The sequence below is a fragment of the Phaseolus vulgaris genome, chromosome 4, assembly GCF_051622355.1.
Source record: "Phaseolus vulgaris cultivar YP4 chromosome 4, ASM5162235v1, whole genome shotgun sequence".
Taxonomy (NCBI): Eukaryota; Viridiplantae; Streptophyta; class Magnoliopsida; order Fabales; family Fabaceae; genus Phaseolus; species Phaseolus vulgaris.
The window spans coordinates 48,061,219-48,085,523 of record NC_143501.1 but is presented as its reverse complement, the minus strand read 5'-3'; the positions used below and the strand labels follow the sequence as shown (position 1 = coordinate 48,085,523).

Sequence of the window (24,305 nt, the reverse complement as noted above, 5' to 3'; positions counted from 1 at the left end):
TTGCTTTTTATTTGAGTTCTTTTCATTTTAGTGTCCTACATAATTAATTATGTTAGATAAGAATATTGGTTAAAAAAATACTAGGTTAATACAAGTGACAACACTAATACAGAGAAGTACAGGTGTGACAATATTAAATTCAAAGGACTAATTACGTTTCTATAACCTTTTTAACAATAGTTAATAAACCTATTTAAAAAAAACAAAGACATAATTTAAAAATAAATCAAATATTGTTAAATAATTGATAACCTAAAGAGTGGTTTGATAAAGGAAAATAAGGTGATTTTGTGGGATAGGAAAATTTATTTACAAGAAAAGAGACAGCTAGTAATGTATAATGATGCATAAAAGGAGGATTAATTAGGCATAATACTGAACCTGCTTTTCTGAATTAAGGAGTATCCCAAGACAATTAAATATTTCTGAATCCCCACAAAATTTTCAATGGAAATCTCCAAACAAGAAGAAGAAAATAAAATTATCAAAAAATCACATTTAACGAGAGAAAATTTAGGGCAATTGTTTCGTGCACCATATTACTGGACTCAATTCCATGAGAAAAGATGAAAATACCCTTAAAAAATGGGATACATATAAAAATATATTCTATACCCCTTTTCTGAAACACAATAATCTACTTTTCCAGAATTTATTATTTTTAATTTCGTATTTTCTTATTCAGAATGGAATTTTTATTTTTGGATTTTTATTTCTGGAACACAATAATTTTTTCAGAATGTATTATTTTCCGAGAATAAAAGGCATTTTAGAAATCTGTCAATATTGTTGTTCGGTGTAGAAAGTCTTTGCCAAAATTTAGTCGTTGCCTTTAAATATTGGGATACTGTTCAGTTCCACAAAAAAGGAAATGGACCAACGTGAGAAGTTGCATTCTGCACCCTATGTTTTCATAAGTGCACCCCCATACGATAAAATTGTTCTTGGAAAAGCATATTTTGGATTAGAAAAATATATTTTGGATTCCACATTTTAAAATGTATTTTTTGAATTTTGAAATATAGGTTGAAATGTGTAATTCAGAATACGTTTCTTTATTTTATATTCTGAGATGTATTTGAGAATATATAATTCAAAATAAAAAATATTATTTTTAATGTTTCAGAATGTAAAATCCAAAAAAATCACCAAATTATACTATTCGAAACTAAAACTTCAGAAATAAAAATCACTAGTAAAAAATATTAAATAAAAATTAATTTTAGAGAAAAAAAATATAATTATTATATTAATTATAAATTAAATATTATTTTAGAGACTAAACAAATAAGTGATATCTAAATTAGTTTTTATTATTGATAAATAGTTTTTAATATCTAATTAGTTACCTAGATTTTAGATTCCAATTATTTAGATTCTAAAGTTGATAAATAAAATCTTGGTAGTTAATTGGATACTAATTTAGAAACTATTTATTTAATATAAACTAATTTAGATTTCATAATTTTTTTAATTTCTAAAATAATATCTAATTTAGTCAATATAGTAACTAATTATTTTTTTATCTCTAAAATTGATTTCTATCTAAAGATTTTTTTTTTAGTGTTATGAATTATTTTGAGAAGGGTATTTGAAATTTCAAATATTATGTGTAACTTAAAAGCATGGGTGCAAAATGCAATACCCACCAACATGTACCATAAAAGGGCTAAACTTATTTAGTTATTAATCTAAAAAAGTAAAGCCTTATAAATTCTAGCCAAATGCTTCTTGCATCCAACACTTTTGAACCTGCATCCAACATAATTTTCAAAAATTCCAAAAATACCCTTTATTCCGGAAATAAAAATCTGGAATTGAAAATAATGCATTCCAAAAGAAAAATCTGGAAGAGGTTTTTGTGTTTTGGATATAAAAATCCGGAAAAAAAAAATCAAAATTCCATTCCGGATAAAAAAATCTGGAACTGAAAATAATATATTCCGGAAAAAATTATCCAGAAGAGATTATTGTGTTTTAAAAAAGGGGATTCGGAATGTAATTTTATATGTACTCCATTTTTTTAAGGGTATTTTCGATATTTCTCTTGTGATTGGGTGCAATGATATGGTGCAGGAAGGAATTGCCTAAATTCTATGGTATAGTAGCAACCGTCCTATTTATATTAAGTAAAAAATGTATTGAAAGTTTCATTAATTGAACTATTTACAGTATTGGTTCCAAATTTCTCAATGGTTTTCGAAGAATTGTGACTTATTTAGCAAAATTTTTATTTAAAGATGTTGATAGGTGAAAGAGAAGAGACATTTAAAGGTTTTTTTCACATAAATGGATAGTTATTTTTATTTACAGGAATAGATAAATTTTAAATTCATCCGAATGAATGAATAAGTCTTACTTTAAAAGCACACTATTTTTTATGATGAAATTATATTTTAAAACACTATTTTGTTTTTTTAAGTTACATAAAAAAATCGTGATTTATGATTTTCTATTTTTTAAAACGCATCCTTTCATCTGTGCATGCTGAAAGGAACCATAAGAATATTGCAGATTTTTTTTCCTAAAATTGGGAAATCAGAACAACATACTCATTTTTTTTTATTGTGAAGTTAAATGTAGTTTAACCAATGAATCATTGTTTCAATAGTCATATTAATTACCTTATTGCTGTCACCATGATAACGATGGCTAGAACAAGTTATCAACATTTATCTCCTCAATTTGAAAATAGTTCTTTGTCCAAACTAGGAGAAAACAAACTCACACCCACTAAAAACTGAAAACAAACACTACAAGAAAATCATCAAATAGAAACCAATTTTTAGAAACCAAAATAATTAGTTGCAATAGTAACTAAATTAGAGACCATTTTAGAAACTAAAACAAAAATTGGTTTCTAAATTAGTTTCTATTATTTTCTATTATAGTTAAATGGTTTCTAAATTGGTATCTAATTAGCAACAAAGGTTTTATCTACCAATTATTTAGTTTTTAAATTTAGTTTCTAAAACCTTGGTTGCTAATTAGATACCAATTTAGAAACTATTTAACATTAATAGAAAATAATAGAAACTAATTTAGAAACCAATTTTTGTTTTAGTTTCCAAAATGGTCTCTAATTTAGTTACTATTGTAACTAATTATTTTGGTCTCTAAAAATTGGTTTCTATTTCATGATTTTCTTGTAGTGAAAAGTGCAATCATAATAAAAAGACTACTTTGAAAGATTCCATAAACACCATAAAAAATATTACTTTCACACGTGTCAATTAAAATACATCACTTTTGTAATTTCATCAATACAATTTTAAAATATTTCATTTTAGTAAAAAATTGTTTTTTTTAATAGTAATATAGTGGATGATTATCAAAATATCTTCATTCAAACATTTTCCATATAAACAAAGAAGAAATAAATAAGTATATAGTTATCAACATATCATCATTCGAACATCTTTCAAAATAAAAGTGCATAATTGTGAACATATCACCATTCGAACACCATAACAAAGTGCATAATTTTCAAAATATTATCATTCAAACATATTTCATATAACCAAACATGGAAAAAGAAAGCACATTTTCATGCTGTTTTCATGCTGGTATGTAAACCACATCATCGAGTCTAGCAGGAGCAAGATTAGGATCCTCTAAAATGGCATCAAAATCCTTGAATTTTTCATCCAACTGTGCCCTCAAGAAGGCCACAACCAACCCTCCCACAGTTTTTCTCATCAAGTCCCTATGACCCTTACCATTCTTACACATACACTTGGACATAATGGTCCTTAATGGCCCAGGTGTTTCATCGTCCAACATGTCCATATGACCATACTCCGTTGCAACAAAATGTGCACAGGGAGGTTTGCTCTCGTTGAAAAACTCCTTGTGGTTCTCCCCATCAGGAGCACATGGTGGAAATAAAACATTAGCAGATTCTGGTCCTAGTCCAGTGCCTATTACAGCCACAGGAATGTTCAAATTCAGTGAACGTGGCACACCAGTGAGAATCTCAGGAACTGTTTTGCTAACCTTACACTTTGATGTTCCTCCCACAGGGTCTATGCCTATAAGTGCAGAAAACCCTAGGATGGTTTTAGCATAACCTTGTGCCACACAAAATGCAGTTTTTCCACCCTTACTGTGACCTGATAGAACCACTTTCTCCAATTTGGCTTCAACTTTCTCAGGAAGCAAAGGTTGAAGCCCCTCAGCTACCCAATCCACAACTTTTCCTGCAAACTTTATTTCATCGCTTCCAAATATAGGAAATCCTTTGCAAAACTAGCATAGAATAGGTAAAAACTTTGTTAGTATGAATACTATTAGAAAACTAATCTTAATTTTGTCTGTTTCTTTTAATTAGATGAGTATAATACTTATATATATTCAAACTTTATTTTATTGCCTCCACATATAAGAAAAGAAACCCTTTGCAAAACTACTATAGGATAGGGAAAAATTTTGTGGTTGAAAACTAATATTAATTATGTCTTTTATAATTCTTAGTTATTTTTTTTTTATTTATGTCTAGTCTTTAATTTGACTTTTTTTTTTTATTTTTTTTATTTTACATTATGTCTCTTTGACTAAACCTATAATTAATGAGTGTACTACTGATATATATTCATACTCTTTGCTTTGATCTATGTAAGGAAAAATAAAATAGAAGAAATATTTATTCTTATATGCTTTCATTTTTTTTCTCTTTTATTCATCTATGTTCTGTTTTATAATAGTTAGAGATTAAAAAAAACTTTTGAAACCTTCTCATTCATTTGTTGTATAAAGCTAAGGTACGTAACATGTATAATCACATACTAAAAATTTTCATATTTAATGAGATTTTGTAATCATAAAATATGTAAGACTCTAATGTTAAAATAAAGAAAGGAGAAAGAAATTAGAAAGTGTATACCAGCTGAGGAGCAACAAGTATGAATCCATGTGAAGCTATGTGGCCTAGGAGCTCAGAGTAGTAGCTATTGTGAATGCAAAAACCATGGTAGAAAACCATTACAGGGTAAGCACCAGGCACAGTTGGTGTAAATATTAGCAATGGTTTTGGAGGTGAAGAGGAAGAAGAAGTTGTGTCAAGGTTGAATTGCTTCCATTGGATACTTCCCTTTTGGAAAACATCTGTGGTGGCCACTTCTACTTCACCTCTCTTCTCCATCAATCACTCTTCTCACACCAAACACTTAACTTTTCCTTCTAAGAATACTTTTAAATTTACTTCTCATCTACCTTATATAGAGATATTTTTAATGCTCTTTCACAGGTTTCAATATCTCCTTTTCTTAATTTGTGCAAGTTTTTAAAATTAAAAAAAAAATGTAATATGAAAATTAATATATTGAACAAATAAAATACTTGTAAGACTATAGAGATATAATAGTGTAAGAAAAATAATAAGTGAAAAAAAAGGATTTTTTCACATATTAAATGAGTACATATCAATATCTGAAATTCATTATTCAATAAAATTTTACTTTTCCTCACCTATTTTATACAAGGTAATATGAGATGTGATTTTTAGCATTAAGGGCATATCAAGGTCATAAAACTTAAAATCTGGAATTTATAAAACTTTTGTTTATTGAGATTTGACATGATATAGAATTTAAAACCATAAACCTTAAATAACTCAATAGATCATAAAAAAATTATCTTAAAAACATTAAATCCATTATGAAACAAATATAATTCAATTAAATCTAAGAATAGTGTTGTTTGGTGCTGAGTTGATGAAGTCCAGAGTGTAGATTTTTACAAGTCTATTGGAAACCTCTGTATTGCATATTTGAATACAGATAATAGTGTAAAAGAGGTGACAGCAGCAGAGAAAAAGGTGCCTTAAGGGACCACACTGCATCAGTTATGTTGTTCAACTATATGCTATCGTGAAGGCTATGCCAAGAATAAAAATGGAGACATTCATGGTTAGAATGTGATGTTCTCATTGTTTTCCAAACCTTCACATTTGCAGAACATGTGCATTGGAGATGAGAAAGACATAGTTTTCAGAATATACTAACAATATCAAAACTTCCTAATTATAATATTTATATGTATAATGGAGTATGTAGAATACTATTCCTTCATTTATAAGGAAATATTTATTTTAGAAACTAAACAGTTTTAGGATACTCCGATACTCGGTATTGAACAGTCCTAGGATACTTGGGTATCCGGTATTCACCGACCGTTATAAAAAGAATGCGTTAAAATCAAATTACATGATCAAAATGTACGGAAAATTAAATAATACATTATTAATCATGTTATATATGTTATGAGTGTTTTGATAACGGTCCGATAGCGGGTGGTCTGATAAACCCAACAAATACTTGCTAGGATAGGCTCGAAATGACTCTGATATCATGTTAAAAAGTGAGCTTTAAGCCTAATTCAACCCCATAAAACCGGCTCAAAGGGGTGAGGTTTGCACCCATTTATATATTATGAAATGTCCTTATCTCTAGTCGATGTTGGATTTCCAACATTTTACATATACATTCCCGACTGAGAGCCAAGATCCGAACACTAAGAGAGGAATATAAAAGAGGAAAGAAAATCACAACCAAAAAGATAACTTGTTCAACCCGTAGAAAGATTGTTTCAACCCATTATCCAGGAAAAAAAAACACTAATAATTTCCATGTATATAGGCTCTTCTAATGTTTGAGATTAGTTTTATGTACTAAACTTTTGTACATTATGCGTAGTAAGAATGCTAGATATAATTGATATTACTCAGTAGTTTCTATAATGATGTTTTAGAGTCTTTTTTTTTTCTTTTTTAAATTGCATTACTTCTCTGGTGTTGTATTGAGGTCAGAATCTAATTCACAATGGAATTCATACTGTATAATCTGTGTATGGGGACCAATGATGCTTGTAGATGATGGGAAAATTCACAAGTGGACCATGCTTTTATTTGGCGTTAATTACAAAATAATTGAAGGGACATCTCTAACAAGGACACGTGCAACCTACCCCCCACCTTAAAGAACCATTTACCTAGTATTGTTATGACTACTAAGAATAATTTTTAAAACGTTTAATGTAATTATATAGTAAGGATTTGAGTTTAAAATCTTTAGTTAAGGTGAAGTGAAACAATTATTGATCAACTTTCCTATTTATATTAAGTAAATGATCTACAAAACTTCATTGGAAGTTCATTATATACAAATATTTTGATAAGGAAAAATATTGGCTTCAAAATAAACATTTTGTATGTATTCGATGGTCCTATAGAAATGAAAAACGAGCTAGAACGCAATCTGTCACATGTAATTCGTGTCTGCATTTTGACAGAGACCTCTTAGCTTCAAAACAAAAACAAATTGTGAATGCAAATTAGGATGGTCCCAACAAACCGTAGAAGACATTAGGAAGAAAAGTGAAAAATATTACACCGTATTAACCTTTTACACTTAATTTCAACAATATGTTTTTGTATGGTGGAGGTCTAATGTCTTATTTTTCAATTTCTGGTGGTTGCTTGTAGTGAATAGTGTGGTGTTTGAAGAAAGTTTTGTGGTGATTCGATTAGTTTTTATTTTTATTTTTTTGGAAGCACTAAAAAAATCAGTGAAGTATAAAACTCAAAAAAAAAAAAAACTTGTCATCAACCCTCTCATACACGCTCAAATGATGGAACTACTATCTTAATACGTTGTGATTGAAGAAAAATGAAAGTGTTGCAAGAAAGAAGATATAGGAGGGTAGGGGTAAGGTTTTTTAAAAATGTAAGGTTATGCTTCATTTAGGGTTATTTGAAATTTTTGAAAAGGTTAAAACCGAATTTTCTCAATTAATATGGAGGTGCATGATCGATTTTAACGTTTTAAAATAAGGCTAAATGAAACATAACCTCACATTTTAAAATGATCTCAATTGCACCCCTACACCCTCATATCTTTCTTCCAAATACTTCCATTCTTCTCCAACCGGCAGCGTTTGAGAGAGCATTTCCATAATTTAAGCGTGTGTGAGAGGGTTTGCGAGAATTTGTTGTATTCGACGTTCTTCTGTGCAAATATTTTTTTATTAGTTTTGTACTCTATTTGTACATCTTACTAGTTTTTTATTTTTATTTTTATTTTTTTCTGAATTGTGAGTTCCAAAAAATGAAATAAAAAATGAACGAAAACACAACCACCACTAATAAAAACATCACACAACTTACATCAACCATCAACTTTCATCACTAGCCACCACAAGTAGTCATCACCACTTAAAATGAGAAAAAAGACATTACAATTTCCACCATACTTAGAAGGATATAATTAAAATTGAAAAGATATGGAGTTGCAGAAAGAATTTGTCATAATTTAATAAAAAGATATTATAATGTGTAAGCCCAACCCATACTTATCTTTCTAAATATTAAAATAATAATATTATCTGTGTTGGCCAAGTAGATGAAACATGATTTGTTTCATTTTTGAATTGATTGTTTCTTGCTGCACCTCCATATTTTCTTCTGCTATCCCCATATAAAATATAAAAATATCTTGTTATCCTTGTGTCACCCACATATTCCAGATTACAAAATCTGAAGTTAATCTCGAATTCAAAAATAGGTTATGGATTATGTAATCTGGATATATATTTTTAAAAAATGGTATTCTGGATTATATAATCCGAAAGTCTGGATTTAAGAGTAGTTTCTGGATTATATAACCCGGACACGCATTTGAAAAAAGACTTTTGGATTACATAATCCAGAAGTTAATTTAGACTTCTGGATTATGTAATCCAGAAACTAATCATACAGCTGAAAAAAAGCTTTCAGGTTATATAATCTGAAAACTAATTACAAATTTAGAAAAAAATTTCTGAATTACGTAATCCAAAATATTATTGAGAGATATTTTTAAAATATAAAAAATTTATGAAAATAGGAGAAGAATAGATGGAAGTGCAAGAAGAAACTATCTTTTGAATTTCAACTAGCGTCCCAACCCATGTTTCATTTAGAGTAGCCTTGGTCCACTGTTTTTTTTTTTCTGAGTCCATCTAGCATTTGAGTCACAAATTATTGCTAAGTAAAATTTTATAAATTACGTGGTGTCAAAGAAACTTTAGTGACGGAAATGATTGATCATTGAACTTATCACATATTTCATAAGTAAAAGTCAGTTCATAATTTTGTAAACAAAGGTTATCATAACTATGATTAAATTTTTCCCCACAAAACTTCGTCATTAATTTTAATTCTTTCAGTAATATTTTTTAAAATTTAAACAGTCTAACACGCGGGTCACGTGTAATGTTTTTTTTAGAATTATACTTTTGTCTCCATCTTCTATTAACTTTACTTTTACCTCTTGGACAATTTTATATTGAGTTTAATTCTTCGTATTTTCACAAAATTTATTTTAATACGGAATAACTTTTTTACTAGTCTTTTCACAATCCTAACCATAGTTGAATACTTGCATCTTTGTTTAATAACATAAAGGATGATACTTTTTTAACACTTTAACAGAGCAAAACTAATGTCTAAAAAAATATCTGACATTAATAACATTAATAGCTTTACAATCTTTATGTAATGGGGTTGCATAAAAATCCAGAACTTGTTGATGAAAGAAGAGCCATCTAGATTGGAGGCATAGATACTTTAAAGTGTTAGCAGGAATGCAAATATGCTCAAGTTAGCCCCAAGTCATTCCTTACTTTAGTGATGAGCATAGAATCTTCTCTCCTTGTGCATGAAAATAAATATGGTAGGATGTTGAATATAAATGGTGGAGTTATTACACAATATATCAGTCAAGAAGGAACTATGGCCAACGATATTTCATCTGATTCTGATAATGAAATTATCGGAGCACGAGTAAAGCTCTTTGGACATGAACAACCGATACATCAACTTCTTGGAGGAGGAAAAGGTAACCTCATTGAATTCATTTTCATAGTATTCTTATTGAATGAACTGGAGCAGCTTTACAAACTTTGTAAAACTGTATTAACAATTAGTATGTAAGTGTGCATAAATTTCATTTTTAACTTTGGATTTGAGATTTAAGGTGCTACTTTGCTCTAAAACACCAATCTGATAAGGTGCTACTTTACTTTTTGATTAAGAAAAAAGGAGTATATAATCAAGAATGAACAAACATGACATATATCACAATAAATTCATTGACTATCCATTGAAGATCTCATATCGACTAGATATTAAAACATTTTTAGTGTATAACTTGGTACAAACCTTATGTTATAAACCACTTTTATACGGTTGATTTAGACTTAAAGTTTACTTTTTACTTAACATCTGCGCTTGGTATTGGTATAGTAATATAGTAATAGTAATGTGACTTCAATGAATTTTTTACATATGATAATCCATGAATTTATTCTGATAATTCGGGAACTTGCAGTGGCAGATATGCTATTATGGAGGGACAGAAATTTATCAGCTGCAGTTTTGGGAGGAATGACAGTGATATGGTTTCTATTTGAGATTGCTGAGTACAATTTGGTGACTTTCCTTTGTCACATTTCCATCACCACGATGCTTGTGCTGTTCATATGGTCCACGGCTGCAGATATATTAAAATGGTACCTTTTTGCTTAACATCAAACGTAATTTTGTCCATGAATTACATATATAGAAGATGAAATTTTCCTCTCAATTTTTAATACCACATGTTAGCATATCACAGCTTATTTGTGAGCTTTGATCCAAATTCATACTACAGCATTTAATTCATGTAATGTGCATGCCAAATATAGAAGGACGATTTTCTTAGGCTGACCAATTAATCAAGATAAATTCATATCCTCTTATTGAATGCAATAACTGGAAGATCAATCCACTAAAAATTTTCATGCATGACTCCTAATTAAAGATTCAATGCAATTCAGTATATTAGCTAGCTATAAGGTAATGTGAATGATTTTTATGTCAGAAGTTACTTAGAAACTGTACCAATAACATCTTATTAGGTCTATATATGTTCTATGACATTCCTTTGATAAATATATCTTCAGGACACCTCCCCGGATTCCAGACATTATTCTAAAAGAATCTTTCTTCCAAGATCTTGCTTTCATTCTCCACAGAAGATTTAACCAGTTATTACCAATGCTCCTCTATATTTCATGTGGAATAGACCTGCCAATATTTCTTCTGGTATAGCCAATATTCATTTTCTTTCACTAAACTAAAAGTGAATTTCTTGATTAACAAAACCTGACATCTCACTTCTCAAAACATTTTCAGAACATTGTGTCCCTCTATATTCTGTCTGTGATTGGAAGCTACATCAGCTTTGTCAATCTGCTATATATTGGTAAGCATTTCTTTTTCTTTTTTTTTATCAGCAAAGAAAAATTAGATTAAAGGGAACAACACTTCAGGGTGTCCCAACTGACTGTACTAAATTATATTGTTTTAGCAATTTTATGCAGTCAGTAGCAAGTAATAAAGAATACCCTCTGAAAAATTAAAATATAATTACACGAGTAAGAATTAAAACAATATATATGGAGCAAATATGTGTAATTTAACCTTATTTTTATATGGGATTTTATACTGAAGTTTGTACTAAGATGTCTGGTTTCTTGTTCATTGTTCATTGATGACAAGGTTTTCTCTGCGTGCACACGCTGCCAATTGTGTATGAACGGTATGAGGAAGAAATCAACAATTGGGTGAGCGATATGATAATAGTTCTCAGAAAAAACTACAGGAGTTTTAGGAAGGAGTACCTCAGCAAAATTCCAAGAGGACCAGTGAAGGCAAAGAAAAGCCAATAAACTATTATCATCCAAACTTGCAAAATATATTGTGCAGCACATAAGTAGTTATGAGAGATACAAGCTGATGGTTATCACCAGAAAAACGTACATGAGAAGCTTATTTAAGTTTCTTCGCAAGAAAAAAAATGCTATACAATGTGATGATTTTATTTTTCATACATGTTATTCAAAGGTGTTTACATGGATTTGTGTGTGAGTGGTTTATCTATATACTTTTCAATAAAATCCAATTGCTGGTTTTCTTCACTAAACAATGTATCGTGCGTGTGGTGTGGAGTATGTGAAAAACGTTTTCTTTCAATATTCTAAGCCTTTTAGGTTCCTCAAAGTTCACTTATGTTAGCATTCGGATTTAAAGAGAAGCTGAGGTCAGACTCCAGAACACTTTGTCTGACTACTCTTTTGGTGAAAGTAAAAAATATAACAAACACTTCTACTTTTTCATCTCTTTTCTGTTCCATTTTCTTTTTCTGTCTCCTTTTTTTCATCAATGATCACATCTGTCACTTTGTTTGTTCTTTTCATTGTTTTTTTTATCTTCAACTCTCTTCTTTTAACTTCAATCTTCTCCCTTAGAAATCATTATCTCAACTCTTACTGAAAATGTATATATATTAGAAATGGACTTTAAGTATAAATTAACTTCATAAAACCGATTTATGACGCGAGATTTACCTCCACTTATATATTATATTATGAAATGAAGTCCACTTCTTAATACAAACTCATGTTGTCTTTTGTATTCTTAATACAAACTCATGTTGTCTTTGTATTGTAGAAACTTCCACACTTTTTCTTCTGTCATTTTCTTGTTAGTTTTTTCTTCTTTTTCTACATATATCTAGTCACTTGTTATATATCTATCACTTCTACCTTTTTCACCTTCTCTCTTGTTCTTTTCCATCTCTATCTTATTTCTACCCAATCCACCATTTTGAAGTAAGTAATTATCAGCTCTGTTAAACTATATAGTGCTTTTTGTAAACAGATATAAACTGACAGCTATAAGAAAAAAATAGGAGAAATTAAAGACTCAATGAATTTACATGGTAGTTAAATGGAGTTTCCCACCATGTAGGTTGACTTCCATAAAAAACAAGTATGTGACATTACAATTGTGCTTGTCACATGAAGCATAATGCGTCTGATGTGGTGGTGCAGTAGTCTATGACCCACTTCTAATGTGGCAAACAGATAGCTCCTAGATTACAAGAATTCCACTATCATTATGACTAGCTAATCTGCCTCCAAATAAAAATTGAACACGTTCCAAAAGCCTCAAAAACTTAGTCTTCTTATTTCTATTTATGCAATAAGAGTAATGGCAGTGGCTAGAGTTCCACAGACTTGAAGTTTCTGCTTTTGGATTTATTACTTCAAAACCTCAATTTGCCTCTCATCTTCATACTTATCCAACTAGAGTAATGCCAGTGGCTAGAGCTTTAGTCGTTTTCTATTCTTTGCATTAGAGAGAGTAAACCTCTTAATCAGTTTTTGAGAAATCTCCATGCATCAGTCCTGAACTATATATGTAAAACTTCATTCATTTCAATCCTTTTTCACTTTATTTGTTACTGTAGTTTTCATAAAAAAGAATTAAAGTAACTGTTGTTTTGTAAAATTAACATAAGGGTTTTAAAGTCTAATAAAGTAAAATGTTCAAGAATTGTAGTAGTGATTAAGCAATATTGAACCTTTAGTTTATTTTAACTGGGAAAATCTGGAGGTATCAAATGTATATATATCTCTCTTACACATATTAACACTGATTGTTTTTTTTCATCAGAAAAAAAATATAAATAAACAAAAAGGTATTTGGGTATCCCTACCTATCAACAAATAATCAATTGTACACAAATCAAACAATAAAAATGTTCATCCAAAATCATCATAAACCTACAAACTTTTCCTCTCACATTTCATTCGTGTAGTAGTAAATATATAGGACAAAAATAAAGTCAGATAAGATTAGACCCCTTTTTTATCAACAAGAAAAGATATAACAAATGTGGTCCACTTTAGGAGTCACTCAACCCTCTTACATATCAAAAGAAACATATACCTCAAGAAGATCTCAATTACCTACTCTATCACTACTAGCTATATGAACGACTTAAAATTCAAAGATCAACTCCACCATAAGATTACACAACATAAAAAGACTAGGCGGAGGAAAAAAAATCATCTCCTTTATAATTAGAACATTAAACATCAGTAGCACAGATTATTTGACTTCATATATACTACTTGTAACTTATTGATTAATTTCTGATACAGTGATATGAAAAACATCAATATCAGAAAATAACAAAGGATACAGTAGTGATAGATATAGCCTAGAACAGATCATGGAAGATTTCCTATCAGAAAAGGCCAAAGAACAATGGCTTTTTACCTCTAATCCAGTAGTGGGGGCACCAGCCTCAATTGTAAATGAACAAATGATTATAATTACAATGGTGCTTGCTGATGAAGAATTGGAAACATAACACATGGAGCATAATATTAATTAAGCAACCGCAAACCACACATTGATGTGCCGTAATGCCGTAGAATTCTAGGATTAAATCTGCTTTGAAAAGTTTGCATTTTGCAATTTCCTAAAGAATCAACAACCATGCCATTATTGGTCTTCCTCCTCCACTGAACAATAAGTGGAGCCTCTAATAATGTTCTTTTATATAAATTTTAGTCTAAAAAAGGTGGTAATAGAACTATAGAAGCAGCCACTGAGCAAAATAATTCTATATTTTTCACTGCTGCTTAATACTTAACTAGTTACAACCTCCCCAAGTCATGACAAAAGTTTTGCTTAGGATAAAAATAGTCAGTTTTTAAAAGTCAAATCCATCATGGTCGAAAGGATAAAAAAACTAACTATCTCAATTTATGTACTATTTAATTATATTAGTATTATTATTTAAAACTAAGTTCATAACTGTTCAACTATTAAATCTGGAATGAATACCTCAATCATTTCTCTGATTTTACAAACATTGGATTTTGCAATTGAAACATGAATGCCAATTTAACAGTTGAAAGTGATCACTGGAATCAATAGTAGGATTTGTCTAAAGGAACCAAAGATAACTACAGGTCATGTTAGCAACCACAACTAAATTTCATGACAAGAACTGAGTGGTCCACCACAGTGTAAAGTTAGTAATAACTTACACTTTTCAAGGGTAATGAAAAAATGAAAAGGTCTTCAACAGCATACAAAGGTATTTTTATTTTTTATTTAGCACATTGGTTTCTATTGCTTATATATATAACAAGCATATACATGTGCTGTGTATGTTCACTTCTGAAACAGCAAGACCTGTCCTCAGGTGAACACTAAGCAAAGTGGGAGAGGACAAATGGTGAGAGAATTGAGAGAGGTGAAAATTGTGGATGCAAATATTGGTTTCTATGGTAATGTCTATGCAATCTTGTTGGTGGTTTTGGTTACCTTTTGCATTATTCCAGCCATCATGTTTTCTTGTGCAGATGGTGTATCCAAGGAGAAAAGTTCTACAGCAGATCAAGAGCCTTATGGAGCTGCATGTGGTGCAGCATGTGGTGCTGGATGTGGTGCCTAGAGATCTTGCTTGCTACTATCAACTTCATGCATAGATCTGGAAGAGGGAATTTTAGTGGCTATTGTAGTGTTAGTTTCTTATATTTCACATTGCAGCTTGTTGCTGAGGCCTATGATTATTGGTGCTAACTATTTCACTTCTTACAACTATAAGCTGAGAAGTTCTGCATTTCTACTAAGTAACAATGCATTTCATAATAGTTTTGCCTTAACTTATCAAATTCTCTTCTCTATGTAATATTGCTTATCTTCTTACATGCCCAATTTTTACTATTTATTACTTAAAACTTATTAATTAAAAATAAATGTCGAGGTTATCGAGTTAGTCTAAGGCACTAGTTTCTAGTGCTGAAATATTAAGTTAAAGTTGATTGTAAAAGTGATGAAAGGATGAGATAGATCATGAATTTAAAACCTTCACTAATAAAGACTAACATACTAGTAATTAAAAAAAATGTAATTTAGATACTAGTTCCAAAAGGAATGATTTGGGAATACACTCTTCATAAATATATTTTTTCTTTCTTAACAATACTTTAAGAATAAGTTGAAAGCTTTTAACAAATGTCAAGATGGCCGAGTTGGTCTAAGGCGCCAGTTTCAGGTACTGGTCCGAAAGGGCATGGGTTCGAATCCCATTCTTGACAATTTGAATTTTTTTAAAATCACTCAACAAAAGTTCCTTTTATTTATCAATGAAAGCAAGTCCAAAATACTACTAACCAAGAATGATTTATACTTTGAAAGCAAAGTTTTATTTTCTGATACAATGTATGGAGCATCACCATACCTAAGATTTATTCTTACACCTGGACTTGAAACAAAAATCATGCAAGTAGGCATGCATTGAAACATTAGAGGACCAAAAGACACTTTTTTTCCTTTTCCTAGGCTTCAAATTGATGAAATCTATCTTCTGTGTTGAGTAACTCTACTTGGCTTAACCTTACCAGAAGTGACATCAGAATCAATGTCTGAAAATGAAGAATAATCTGCACACACCCTATTCTTTGATCCATAACATGCCCATTGCCAGGCACACCTCAAGGCTTGGAAACAGATTCTGCAGGGTTGCTTGATGAAACATGAGACACAGGCTAAAGGGCAACAGATACAAAGCATGCAACCGCTACAAATAAATTCAATAAATTTCTCTTTGGTTTTGTGACCTTGTTGCTGAAAAGATGCCAAACTTGAACAATTGCATGGTTTGGCATGTCTTGTTGTATCAACATGTTCATGCTTCTGCCTCCTCCTATGGAAGAATGTAACTCTTTCTTTTTTGTCTTCAAGGGCTAGTTTGCACCCCATATCACTGTATGTGGGACCCATATGCCATCAAATTTATGCTTAATGCTGTAGTTGAGATGAAACCCTGCAATCCTTGTGAAGGATTGTGAACTGTGAACATTTGCATGAAAATCTTCTTAGGAAAACCTTTGGAACATGCTGCAGTTATTTCTATGAGTATATATATATATATATATATATATATATATATATATATATATAATATCTTCCTCTGTTCCTTGTCTCTTTGGTTTTCTGCTTTTTAGTCATCAAAGAATATTGGTTGCGAAGGATGCTTCTTCAAATTCGAGATTCTCTCATGGCTAAGATAATCATAGTTATTGGGGAGGTTATAGTCTGAGCATTAACCATTAGGTTTTTAGACACCAAACAGAACAGTGCTTATTGGAAGTTATTGATTCAAAATAATAGGTAATCCAATGTTTTTCATTCCTTTCTATAATAATATGGGACCAGAATTCTTTAGATAGAAAGCTTTTATAATGCATTAGCAGGAACACTCGTTTGCACACATAACTTATTCGTTTATCACTTTATTTAAAGTGGAACAATGTAGATCACACAAGAAAGGAAGCAGAAAGAGGAGACCTGAAATCAAAGCAAGGCATCTTCCCTACCATCTCTACCTTCACTGTACACAACCACAATTTCAGCATCCCAATTCAAGTTTCTTTCTTTTGGCACCATTAAATTGGATTCTGGTTACCCCAATATCTTTTATCCTACACCTTTCGGCATGTTGATTTAATAACTTATCTAAGCTCCTTTTTATCAGCTTTTAACAAAAAACTGAATAAACCAGACGAATGTTGCAAAGACCAAAGTGTTAAAGAAGATTTTGAACAAAAATACACTTTTAAGTGTCCAGAAAAGGCCTAGAGGAAAGTCCAAAACATAGTAATTATATGGAACTTTATAAACAGCATAATCAATCATGAATTTGTTTGAACATTCATCCTTGACTTTCTTTTAAACCACTAGAATTACTTACGTTATTCTAACTAAAAGAAACATTTAGTACTTTACTCTCCAGTAGTTATTAATCATCTCTCCCTAACCATCAAGGAATCAAACCTTTTCAGTTGTTCATCATAAGGTTCTTTAGGTTCATCTTTGTCTCTTCACACGTCCTCTAAATCATTAAGTTTTTCATCCACCTTTTCTTTTGTATATCATATAATTTGAATATTGCACCAAAGATTATCAAACGCAGTAGTCACGAGTGTATGTATTATATAAAGTATTTGATTTTCAAAAACCAATAATTCTAGTTTCCATGGTCTAAAACCTGTTTTTTTTGCATTTTCAATATGTTTCCAGAAAGGCTATTAGTTACTTTACTTAAGGGCATGACGTAGAATTTGTGTTAAAAAATTGACATGAACCATTTAATTGATATAATTTTTAAATAATCGTTATATAATAAATTTATTATATTTGTGATTGGATTCTTGTTAGATTGAGTGTCTAACCTTAAAAACGAATGGTACCAAGAAGAAAATGTTCCTTCAACAGGTTCAATTTTGGTTTATCCACAATTAATGTAGTTAGTTTTACTATTTTTTCGGCGGATGATGATGGTTACCCTTCTTGCGTTCGAAACTGTGGAATCCCTAAGCCTAACCCTCAAGAACACACTCTCTAGGTTGATTGAACAATGCAAGAACCTGAGAGAGCTCAAAAAAATTCATACCCAGATTCTAAAGTCCCCAACTTTACACTCTGGTGACCAATATTATCTAATTACCCGTCTCCTATTTTTTTGCTCCTTTTCGAATTATAGTTCTTTCAGGTATGCCACCAATGTCTTTCACATGATCAAGAACCCTGATCTTCGTGTCTACAACATCATGATCAGAGCATATACAAGTATGGAGGGAGGTGATGACACTCATTATTGCAAGGCTTTGATGCAGTATAAACGAATATTTTCCGAAGGGATGGTGCCCAATTGCCTCACCTTCCCATTCCTTTTAAAGGGTTGCACTAGGTGGCAGGATGGTACTACTGGCCAAGTTATTCATGCCCAAGTGATAAAGTTTGGATTTTTGAAGGATGTTTTTGTTGGCAATTCTTTGATCAACTTGTACATGGCTTGTGGGTTGTTGAGCAATGCCAGCAACATGTTTGATGAATTGTTGGTTACAGATGTTGTGACTTGGAACTCAATGGTTATTGGGTGTTTGAGGAATGGAGGACTTGACATGGCAATGGACTTGTTTAGGAAGATGAAGGAGAGGAATATCATAACTTGGAATTCCATTATTACAGGGTTGGCTCAGGGAGGGAGGGCAAAGGAATCACTTGAGCTTTTCCATGAAATGCAGCTTTTGGGTGATGATATGGTTAAACCTGATAAGATTACAATAGCTAGTGTCCTTTCAGCTTGTTCTCAACTTGGTGCCATAGACCATGGGAAATGGGTGCATGGTTATCTGAAAAGAAACGGCATAGAGTGTGATGTGGTAATTGGAACAGCACTTGTCAATATGTTTGGCAAGTGTGGGGATGTGAAGAAAGCGTTTGAAATCTTCAAAGAGATGCCTGAGAAGGACACTTCGGCATGGACAGTAATGATTTCTGTGTTTGCTCTGCATGGATTGGGTTGGAAGGCTTTTGATTGCTTTTTAGAGATGGAAAGAGCTGGAGTAAAGCCAAACCATGTCACATTTGTTGGATTATTGTCAGCTTGTGCTCATTCTGGTTTGGTAGAACAAGGTCGCTGGTGCTTTGAGGTGATGAAACGTGTTTACTCAATTGAACCACAAGTTTATCACTATGCTTGCATGGTTGATATTCTTAGTCGAGCAAGGCTGTTTGAAGAGTCGGAGATTCTCATAAGAAGCATGCCGATGAAGCCGGATGTTTACGTGTGGGGTGCATTACTTGGAGGTTGTCAGATGCATGGGAATGTAGAATTAGGAGAAAAGGTAGCTCTTCATTTGATAGACTTGGAACCGCATAATCATGCTTTCTATGTTAACTTGTGTGATATATATGCCAAAGCTGGTAGATTTGGTGCTGCCAAAAGAATTAGGATTTTTATGAAAGAAAGAGACATAGAAAAGAAAATCCCGGGTTGTAGCATGATTGAAATCAATGGAGAAGTTCAAGAATTCTCAGCTGGAGGATCATCTGAACTTCCCATGAAAGAACTAGTATTGGTCTTAAATAGATTAAGTAATGAGATGAAGATATGAATTCCTTGAATTATGAGCAGAAGCATATATGCTTATGTGATAAAATCTGCACATTGCCTTGTTAAACAATAGTGCAGCAATCAATTGCAGTTGCATGTGATATAATTTCTGGTCAACCATCACTCCATAAGTGCTAGGCACTTATATGTTGTTATTTAGGTTATATATGCCGCTCTGTAGCCTGTGATGAAATCGTTCTTATTCATATCAACAAAGTGTTTTGGGACAGTTGCAAGGGACATACAAGGAAAACTCTAGTTGCTTTCAGTTTTAGATTTGAAACTCTTCTAAAGAATGTTTGGCATCTTGTCAATAGAATCTTCACCGCATGTTTAATGAACAATGTAGTTTCCCTTGTAAACATCTGGTGATGGAATTGAATAATATGCAATGCCATTTGTTGGCTGAAAATGACTGAGCATAATCTGAAAACAATATTGCTGTTTTCCAATCAAATGTGGAGTTTTACTTTACTAATTTACATTATATTACGTGCATTACCTAAATATATTACCTAAATATGATTTGAGAACAACATTTACAGTACCTAGTAAGTTTATTAATGTATGATGTAAGTTAATTTCTCAGTTCAGATTCAATACAAAATTCTAAAATTTCTAATCATGACAAAAGATTAGCAGAAGGTAAAAACCACTACATCCAAAGAATTAAAACGAGCACCATATAGTTTAACAACAGCAGTCCAAAGGCATCTCCAGATCACAAACAATCCAAGGTAGTTTTGAAATCTTGATTGTCGCTGCGCAGTTGCAGACTTATATCATCTCTTCTTCTTTGCTTCATCAATTGCAGTCCTTCTTTCAAACCCAAGATCAATAATATCTTCATCTTCATTTTCAGGGTCATCTATGTCCTCCCAATCAGAATCAAACTCCTCCTCATCATCTTCCGACAATGAACGTTTCCCTAGAATTTCCTTCATCAACTCCTCGTCAGCTTCTATAGGCTTCCCCACTAAATACCTCTGCAATACAGCTTCAAACACAGAAGGAATCGCCTCAGCATCACCCTCTTGAAGCTTTGCGACACGCCTCTTCAACTCTTTAACCCAAACACACAAAATAAATTTCCTTTTAGCAAAGACTCAAAAGATCAAAATTTGAAACCAATGATTAAAATCCAAACTACCTCTTTCAATCAGTTGGCATTTCCATTAAACGTTATTTCATAATACCAAGTGTTACCCCCATCCTTATCAAACAAATTATGTTAACACACTTGTATCAATAAACTTATATCGTCCCAAAGTTCATTTAGTAAAACTCCCATGAATTTCACATAATAATGAGAAAAAATATATATAAACACTTACATTGTTAAATAACTAAAAAATTTCATATTATGATAAAATTTGTTAACTTTCATATAAACTACTTTCCCATAACCCTTTTAGTTCGATAGAAGGCAGATGGAAGAAAATAAAAATTTGAACTAAAGAGAAAATGAAAGAAAGGAGACTTTTTTATTTTATTTGACAATTTGAATTTTCTCTTTTTTTTTTTTCTCCTTCTACTTTCTCTCCAATCAAACAGAAGAAAAATTATTGTTATCCGTGCTTTTTTTTTTTTTGTTTCTTCCAACCAAAGATAAGCTAATAATCATATATAGTACGATTTCCAATAGAAGATTTTTTTTTTTGTTAATTCGCATTATAAATTCACAACACAAATAAACCAACATCTAATAATAAAGAATAAGATTGATTGGGGTAAGTGTTCACAGAAGCATTATATCAAACACATGAAAGGCACCCAATTAATTAAGAAGAAGAAAAAAAAAGAGCAGAAATTGAGGAAGTGAATTGCGAAAGTGCGAAGATGGGTGTTACCTTCGTTGCTTATATCTTCAATGACGGAGTGGGGTTTGTCAGGAGCATTGGAGCGAGAAGAGAAGGAGGTGGGTGCAGTAAAAGAGAATATGGAAGCAGTGGGCGAAAGCCGAAGACGGCGCGCGTGGAAGGACAGGCTTCTAAGAAAGATCACATTCATGGCTGTGTCGTGTTCCAAAGAGGTTCCTCCTACGTTGCCAATTCACGCAAAATCCACCACAACGTTGATCGTCAATGGTACCAAATCCAAGAAAGTTCCTTCTACCATGAAATTAATAAAATTCAAGAACCATTTAACAATTTATTATTTTTAATAAATTACTTATAATCTATTTCTTTTAATAATTGTATTAGTACCCAAATTGATAGTTTATTCTTATTTTTTAGAAACTCTCTTGATTGTTAAAATATATACTATAAAGTTAGTATAAAGTATATATTATTCTTAATTAAATTTTATATATGTAATGTGAGATTAAAGAACAAGACAAAAAATTAAATGTAAATAAAATATATAAATATATAATGTAAGACAAATATAGATATTTAAAAAATAAAAAATAAATTTGAATGTCGGTATGTTTTACAGAAAAGGTCTAAATTCATTTAGAAAAAAAGAAGAAGAAGGAAACGTCTAAATTGAGAATGGTCGTCTCATCAATTTTTGTTATAATTTTATATGTTTTTGAAGAAAAATATTTAGAAATATTTTTTTAATTTTTTATCGTATATTATATTATTTGGTAGAGTGATAAATTGGGTCAGGCTTATTTCGCTTACCCATCTTTATTAAAAAATCAAATTGTTTCTTTCACTCTTTGTTTTTACTTTTGGTTGTTGTCACTTTTTTTTATCTATACTCTTCTCATTATCGTTTTTGTGGTTATTTATTGGGATTATTGTTGGTATTTTAAGTAAGAAAGTAAATATTTAGATTATGCAATTTAAAAATTATTTTTTATATATAAAAAAATTCAAATCATATATTCAAAAGTTAAAAAATATCTTATGGATTATGCAATTAAAAAACACTTTCGATTACTAATGCAAAAATTGTTTTTCATCTAAAAATGGCACATAAATTATATAATTTGAAAGCTTTATTTTCACATAAAAAAATAACTTTCAGATTACACAATTATAAAATCAATTTTTCATAAACCAAAAAGATAAAGTAGTAATTTTCATATTTATGGAGAAGCATAAAAAAATTATAAAAATACAAAGAGAATTTCCTTAATTTGTATAAGGTGGTCGAGTATAAACATGATAGAATTGGGATCCATCTAAAATAATTGTTGATATTTTTTTATTAACCCATCTCGATAAAGTTATCTATTTATCAATATCAGCCAAAATTTAATTTGATAATATTTGTGGGGATTTTTTTGGCTCAATCAATATTTTTCAATGGATGTTTCTATTATTAATTCTTTTTCTAATGTTGTGTGGGAAAGTTAGGGGCTAACTTTGATTAAGAATTTTTTTCCCAATATCAATTAACAGAAAATCTGGCAATTAACATGGATGGAAAAGTTGACAAAAAATAATCTAACAAAAATATTTTTGAATAATTAATGTAAATTAAGAAAATAGGTTAAAACACAAAAGGAAGAGGTTGAATTGTATTTTAATTTATTTTTGCATATATGTACTAATTTCATCAGGTGAGGTGATGTACATACAAACAATAGTTTTTAAATTAATAGACCATCTGTGAAATACCTTCAAAAAATTTGATTTCAAAAATTTTCCTTCATAAGTTAGCACTCATAAAATAGCATGAAATTTTAAAAGGATAAGGAAAAGAAGAATATACTTTCAAGTTTTTATATTGGTTCGTTCATAGTGCAAACTATGTCCAATTCTAAACTAACTTATTGAGTGTAACTATGAAGAGTGACAATGCAAGTTACAACACAAATATTCTTTCAGATTGTAGTCACTCTTGGCTAACACATCAAGTATTGTTTCGAAACAAAATCACTTCTAGTTAAAAACCTAAGTACTCTTTTGTATCATAATCACTTATGACTAACCCACCAAGTATTCTTTAACAAACAACTACTCATGACTAAGACAAAGAATTGTCTAGAGAGTGATCTAAAAGATCACTAAGAGAAATTAAAAGCATGGACCTTGATAACACATAAGAACAAAAAAGTTTGTTTCTCCTACTCAGACTGATGCCTAAATGGATAATTTTGGCCAAGATAGTGAGTAAAACTATTGGCTTACATTGTTACATTTTGACGAATTTTCTAAATTTTAACTTAAAATGTTATCAATAGCCTGAATTTAAAAGGAGAGGTTAGGATAGTGTAGAAAATGACATTCATTAAGTAAGAATATGTACATTAGAGAAACAAGTATTGTTACATTTTTTTCTCCCTGGCCATTGTTCTGTAGGGATATAGGACATACATTGTATCAGTATTTCAATCGAGGGAAGGAAGTTTCTTTGTTGCAAATATCAAAGCATATGCATGACAAGGAGGAGAGTTAGAAACAACAAATCTCTAGGAGGCGGCTAATTTTCATTAGCCATGGGAAATCTACCCAAACAAATTCAAAAGGAAAGGCAAGACCTATTGGACATCTATGGAAAGAAAGT

The 24,305-nt window shown here is 30.8% G+C and overlaps 4 protein-coding genes, 1 long non-coding RNA gene and 1 other non-coding gene across 6 annotated transcripts; 4 read left to right on the top strand and 2 right to left on the bottom strand.

The window, feature by feature from the left end:
* Positions 1-3,422: 3,422 nt before the first annotated feature.
* Positions 3,423-5,169, bottom strand: LOC137836539 (chlorophyllase-1). Its single transcript, XM_068645205.2, has 2 exons — positions 4,883-5,169; positions 3,423-4,248 (listed from the first exon to the last, which is right to left on the bottom strand). The coding sequence occupies exons 1-2, from the start codon at positions 5,138-5,140 to the stop codon at positions 3,559-3,561; spliced, it is 948 nt and encodes a 315-aa protein (XP_068501306.2). The 5' UTR covers positions 5,141-5,169; the 3' UTR covers positions 3,423-3,558.
* A 4,543-nt stretch (positions 5,170-9,712) lies between these two features.
* LOC137837981 (Reticulon family protein) lies at positions 9,713-12,003 on the top strand. The gene is made up of 5 exons (XM_068647170.2): positions 9,713-9,872; positions 10,365-10,545; positions 10,978-11,119; positions 11,210-11,279; positions 11,576-12,003. Exons 1-5 carry the CDS (start codon positions 9,713-9,715, stop codon positions 11,743-11,745), a joined length of 723 nt encoding a protein of 240 aa, XP_068503271.1. The 3' UTR covers positions 11,746-12,003.
* Positions 12,004-15,029: 3,026 nt separating this feature from the next.
* On the top strand, positions 15,030-15,543 carry LOC137837980 (uncharacterized). The gene is made up of 2 exons (XR_011085540.2): positions 15,030-15,165; positions 15,241-15,543. It is a non-coding gene; the product is annotated as an uncharacterized LOC137837980 (long non-coding RNA).
* A 354-nt stretch (positions 15,544-15,897) lies between these two features.
* TRNAL-CAG (transfer RNA leucine (anticodon CAG)) lies at positions 15,898-15,978 on the top strand. Its single transcript has one exon. It is a non-coding gene; the product is annotated as a tRNA-Leu (tRNA).
* Positions 15,979-18,101: 2,123 nt separating this feature from the next.
* On the top strand, positions 18,102-20,289 carry LOC137837977 (pentatricopeptide repeat-containing protein At5g66520). Its single transcript, XM_068647168.2, has one exon. The coding sequence runs from the start codon at positions 18,214-18,216 to the stop codon at positions 19,840-19,842; it is 1,629 nt and encodes a 542-aa protein (XP_068503269.1). The 5' UTR covers positions 18,102-18,213; the 3' UTR covers positions 19,843-20,289.
* Positions 20,290-20,379: 90 nt separating this feature from the next.
* Positions 20,380-22,036, bottom strand: LOC137837979 (uncharacterized). The gene is made up of 2 exons (XM_068647169.2): positions 21,692-22,036; positions 20,380-20,904 (listed from the first exon to the last, which is right to left on the bottom strand). The coding sequence occupies exons 1-2, from the start codon at positions 21,849-21,851 to the stop codon at positions 20,624-20,626; spliced, it is 441 nt and encodes a 146-aa protein (XP_068503270.1). The 5' UTR covers positions 21,852-22,036; the 3' UTR covers positions 20,380-20,623.
* Positions 22,037-24,305: the final 2,269 nt, after the last annotated feature.

What these genes read in the sequence shown, in the direction of transcription:
- LOC137836539 (XM_068645205.2), bottom strand. Translation starts at nt 5,140, where the DNA reads ATGGAGAAGAGAGGTGAAGTAGAAGTGGCCACCACAGATGTTTTCCAA. An exon ending in TACTTGTTGCTCCTCAGCTG is followed by an intron (nt 4,249 to 4,882) that starts GTATACACTTTC and finishes ATTCTATGCTAG; the next exon opens with TTTTGCAAAGGATTTCCTAT.
- LOC137837979 (XM_068647169.2), bottom strand. Translation starts at nt 21,851, where the DNA reads ATGAATGTGATCTTTCTTAGAAGCCTGTCCTTCCACGCGCGCCGTCTT. An exon ending in TGAAGATATAAGCAACGAAG is followed by an intron (nt 20,905 to 21,691) that starts GTAACACCCATC and finishes TTTGGGTTAAAG; the next exon opens with AGTTGAAGAGGCGTGTCGCA.
- LOC137837977 (XM_068647168.2), top strand. Translation starts at nt 18,214, where the DNA reads ATGATGATGGTTACCCTTCTTGCGTTCGAAACTGTGGAATCCCTAAGC.
- LOC137837981 (XM_068647170.2), top strand. Translation starts at nt 9,713, where the DNA reads ATGTTGAATATAAATGGTGGAGTTATTACACAATATATCAGTCAAGAA. An exon ending in ACCTGCCAATATTTCTTCTG is followed by an intron (nt 11,120 to 11,209) that starts GTATAGCCAATA and finishes AAACATTTTCAG; the next exon opens with AACATTGTGTCCCTCTATAT. An exon ending in TGTCAATCTGCTATATATTG is followed by an intron (nt 11,280 to 11,575) that starts GTAAGCATTTCT and finishes ATTGATGACAAG; the next exon opens with GTTTTCTCTGCGTGCACACG.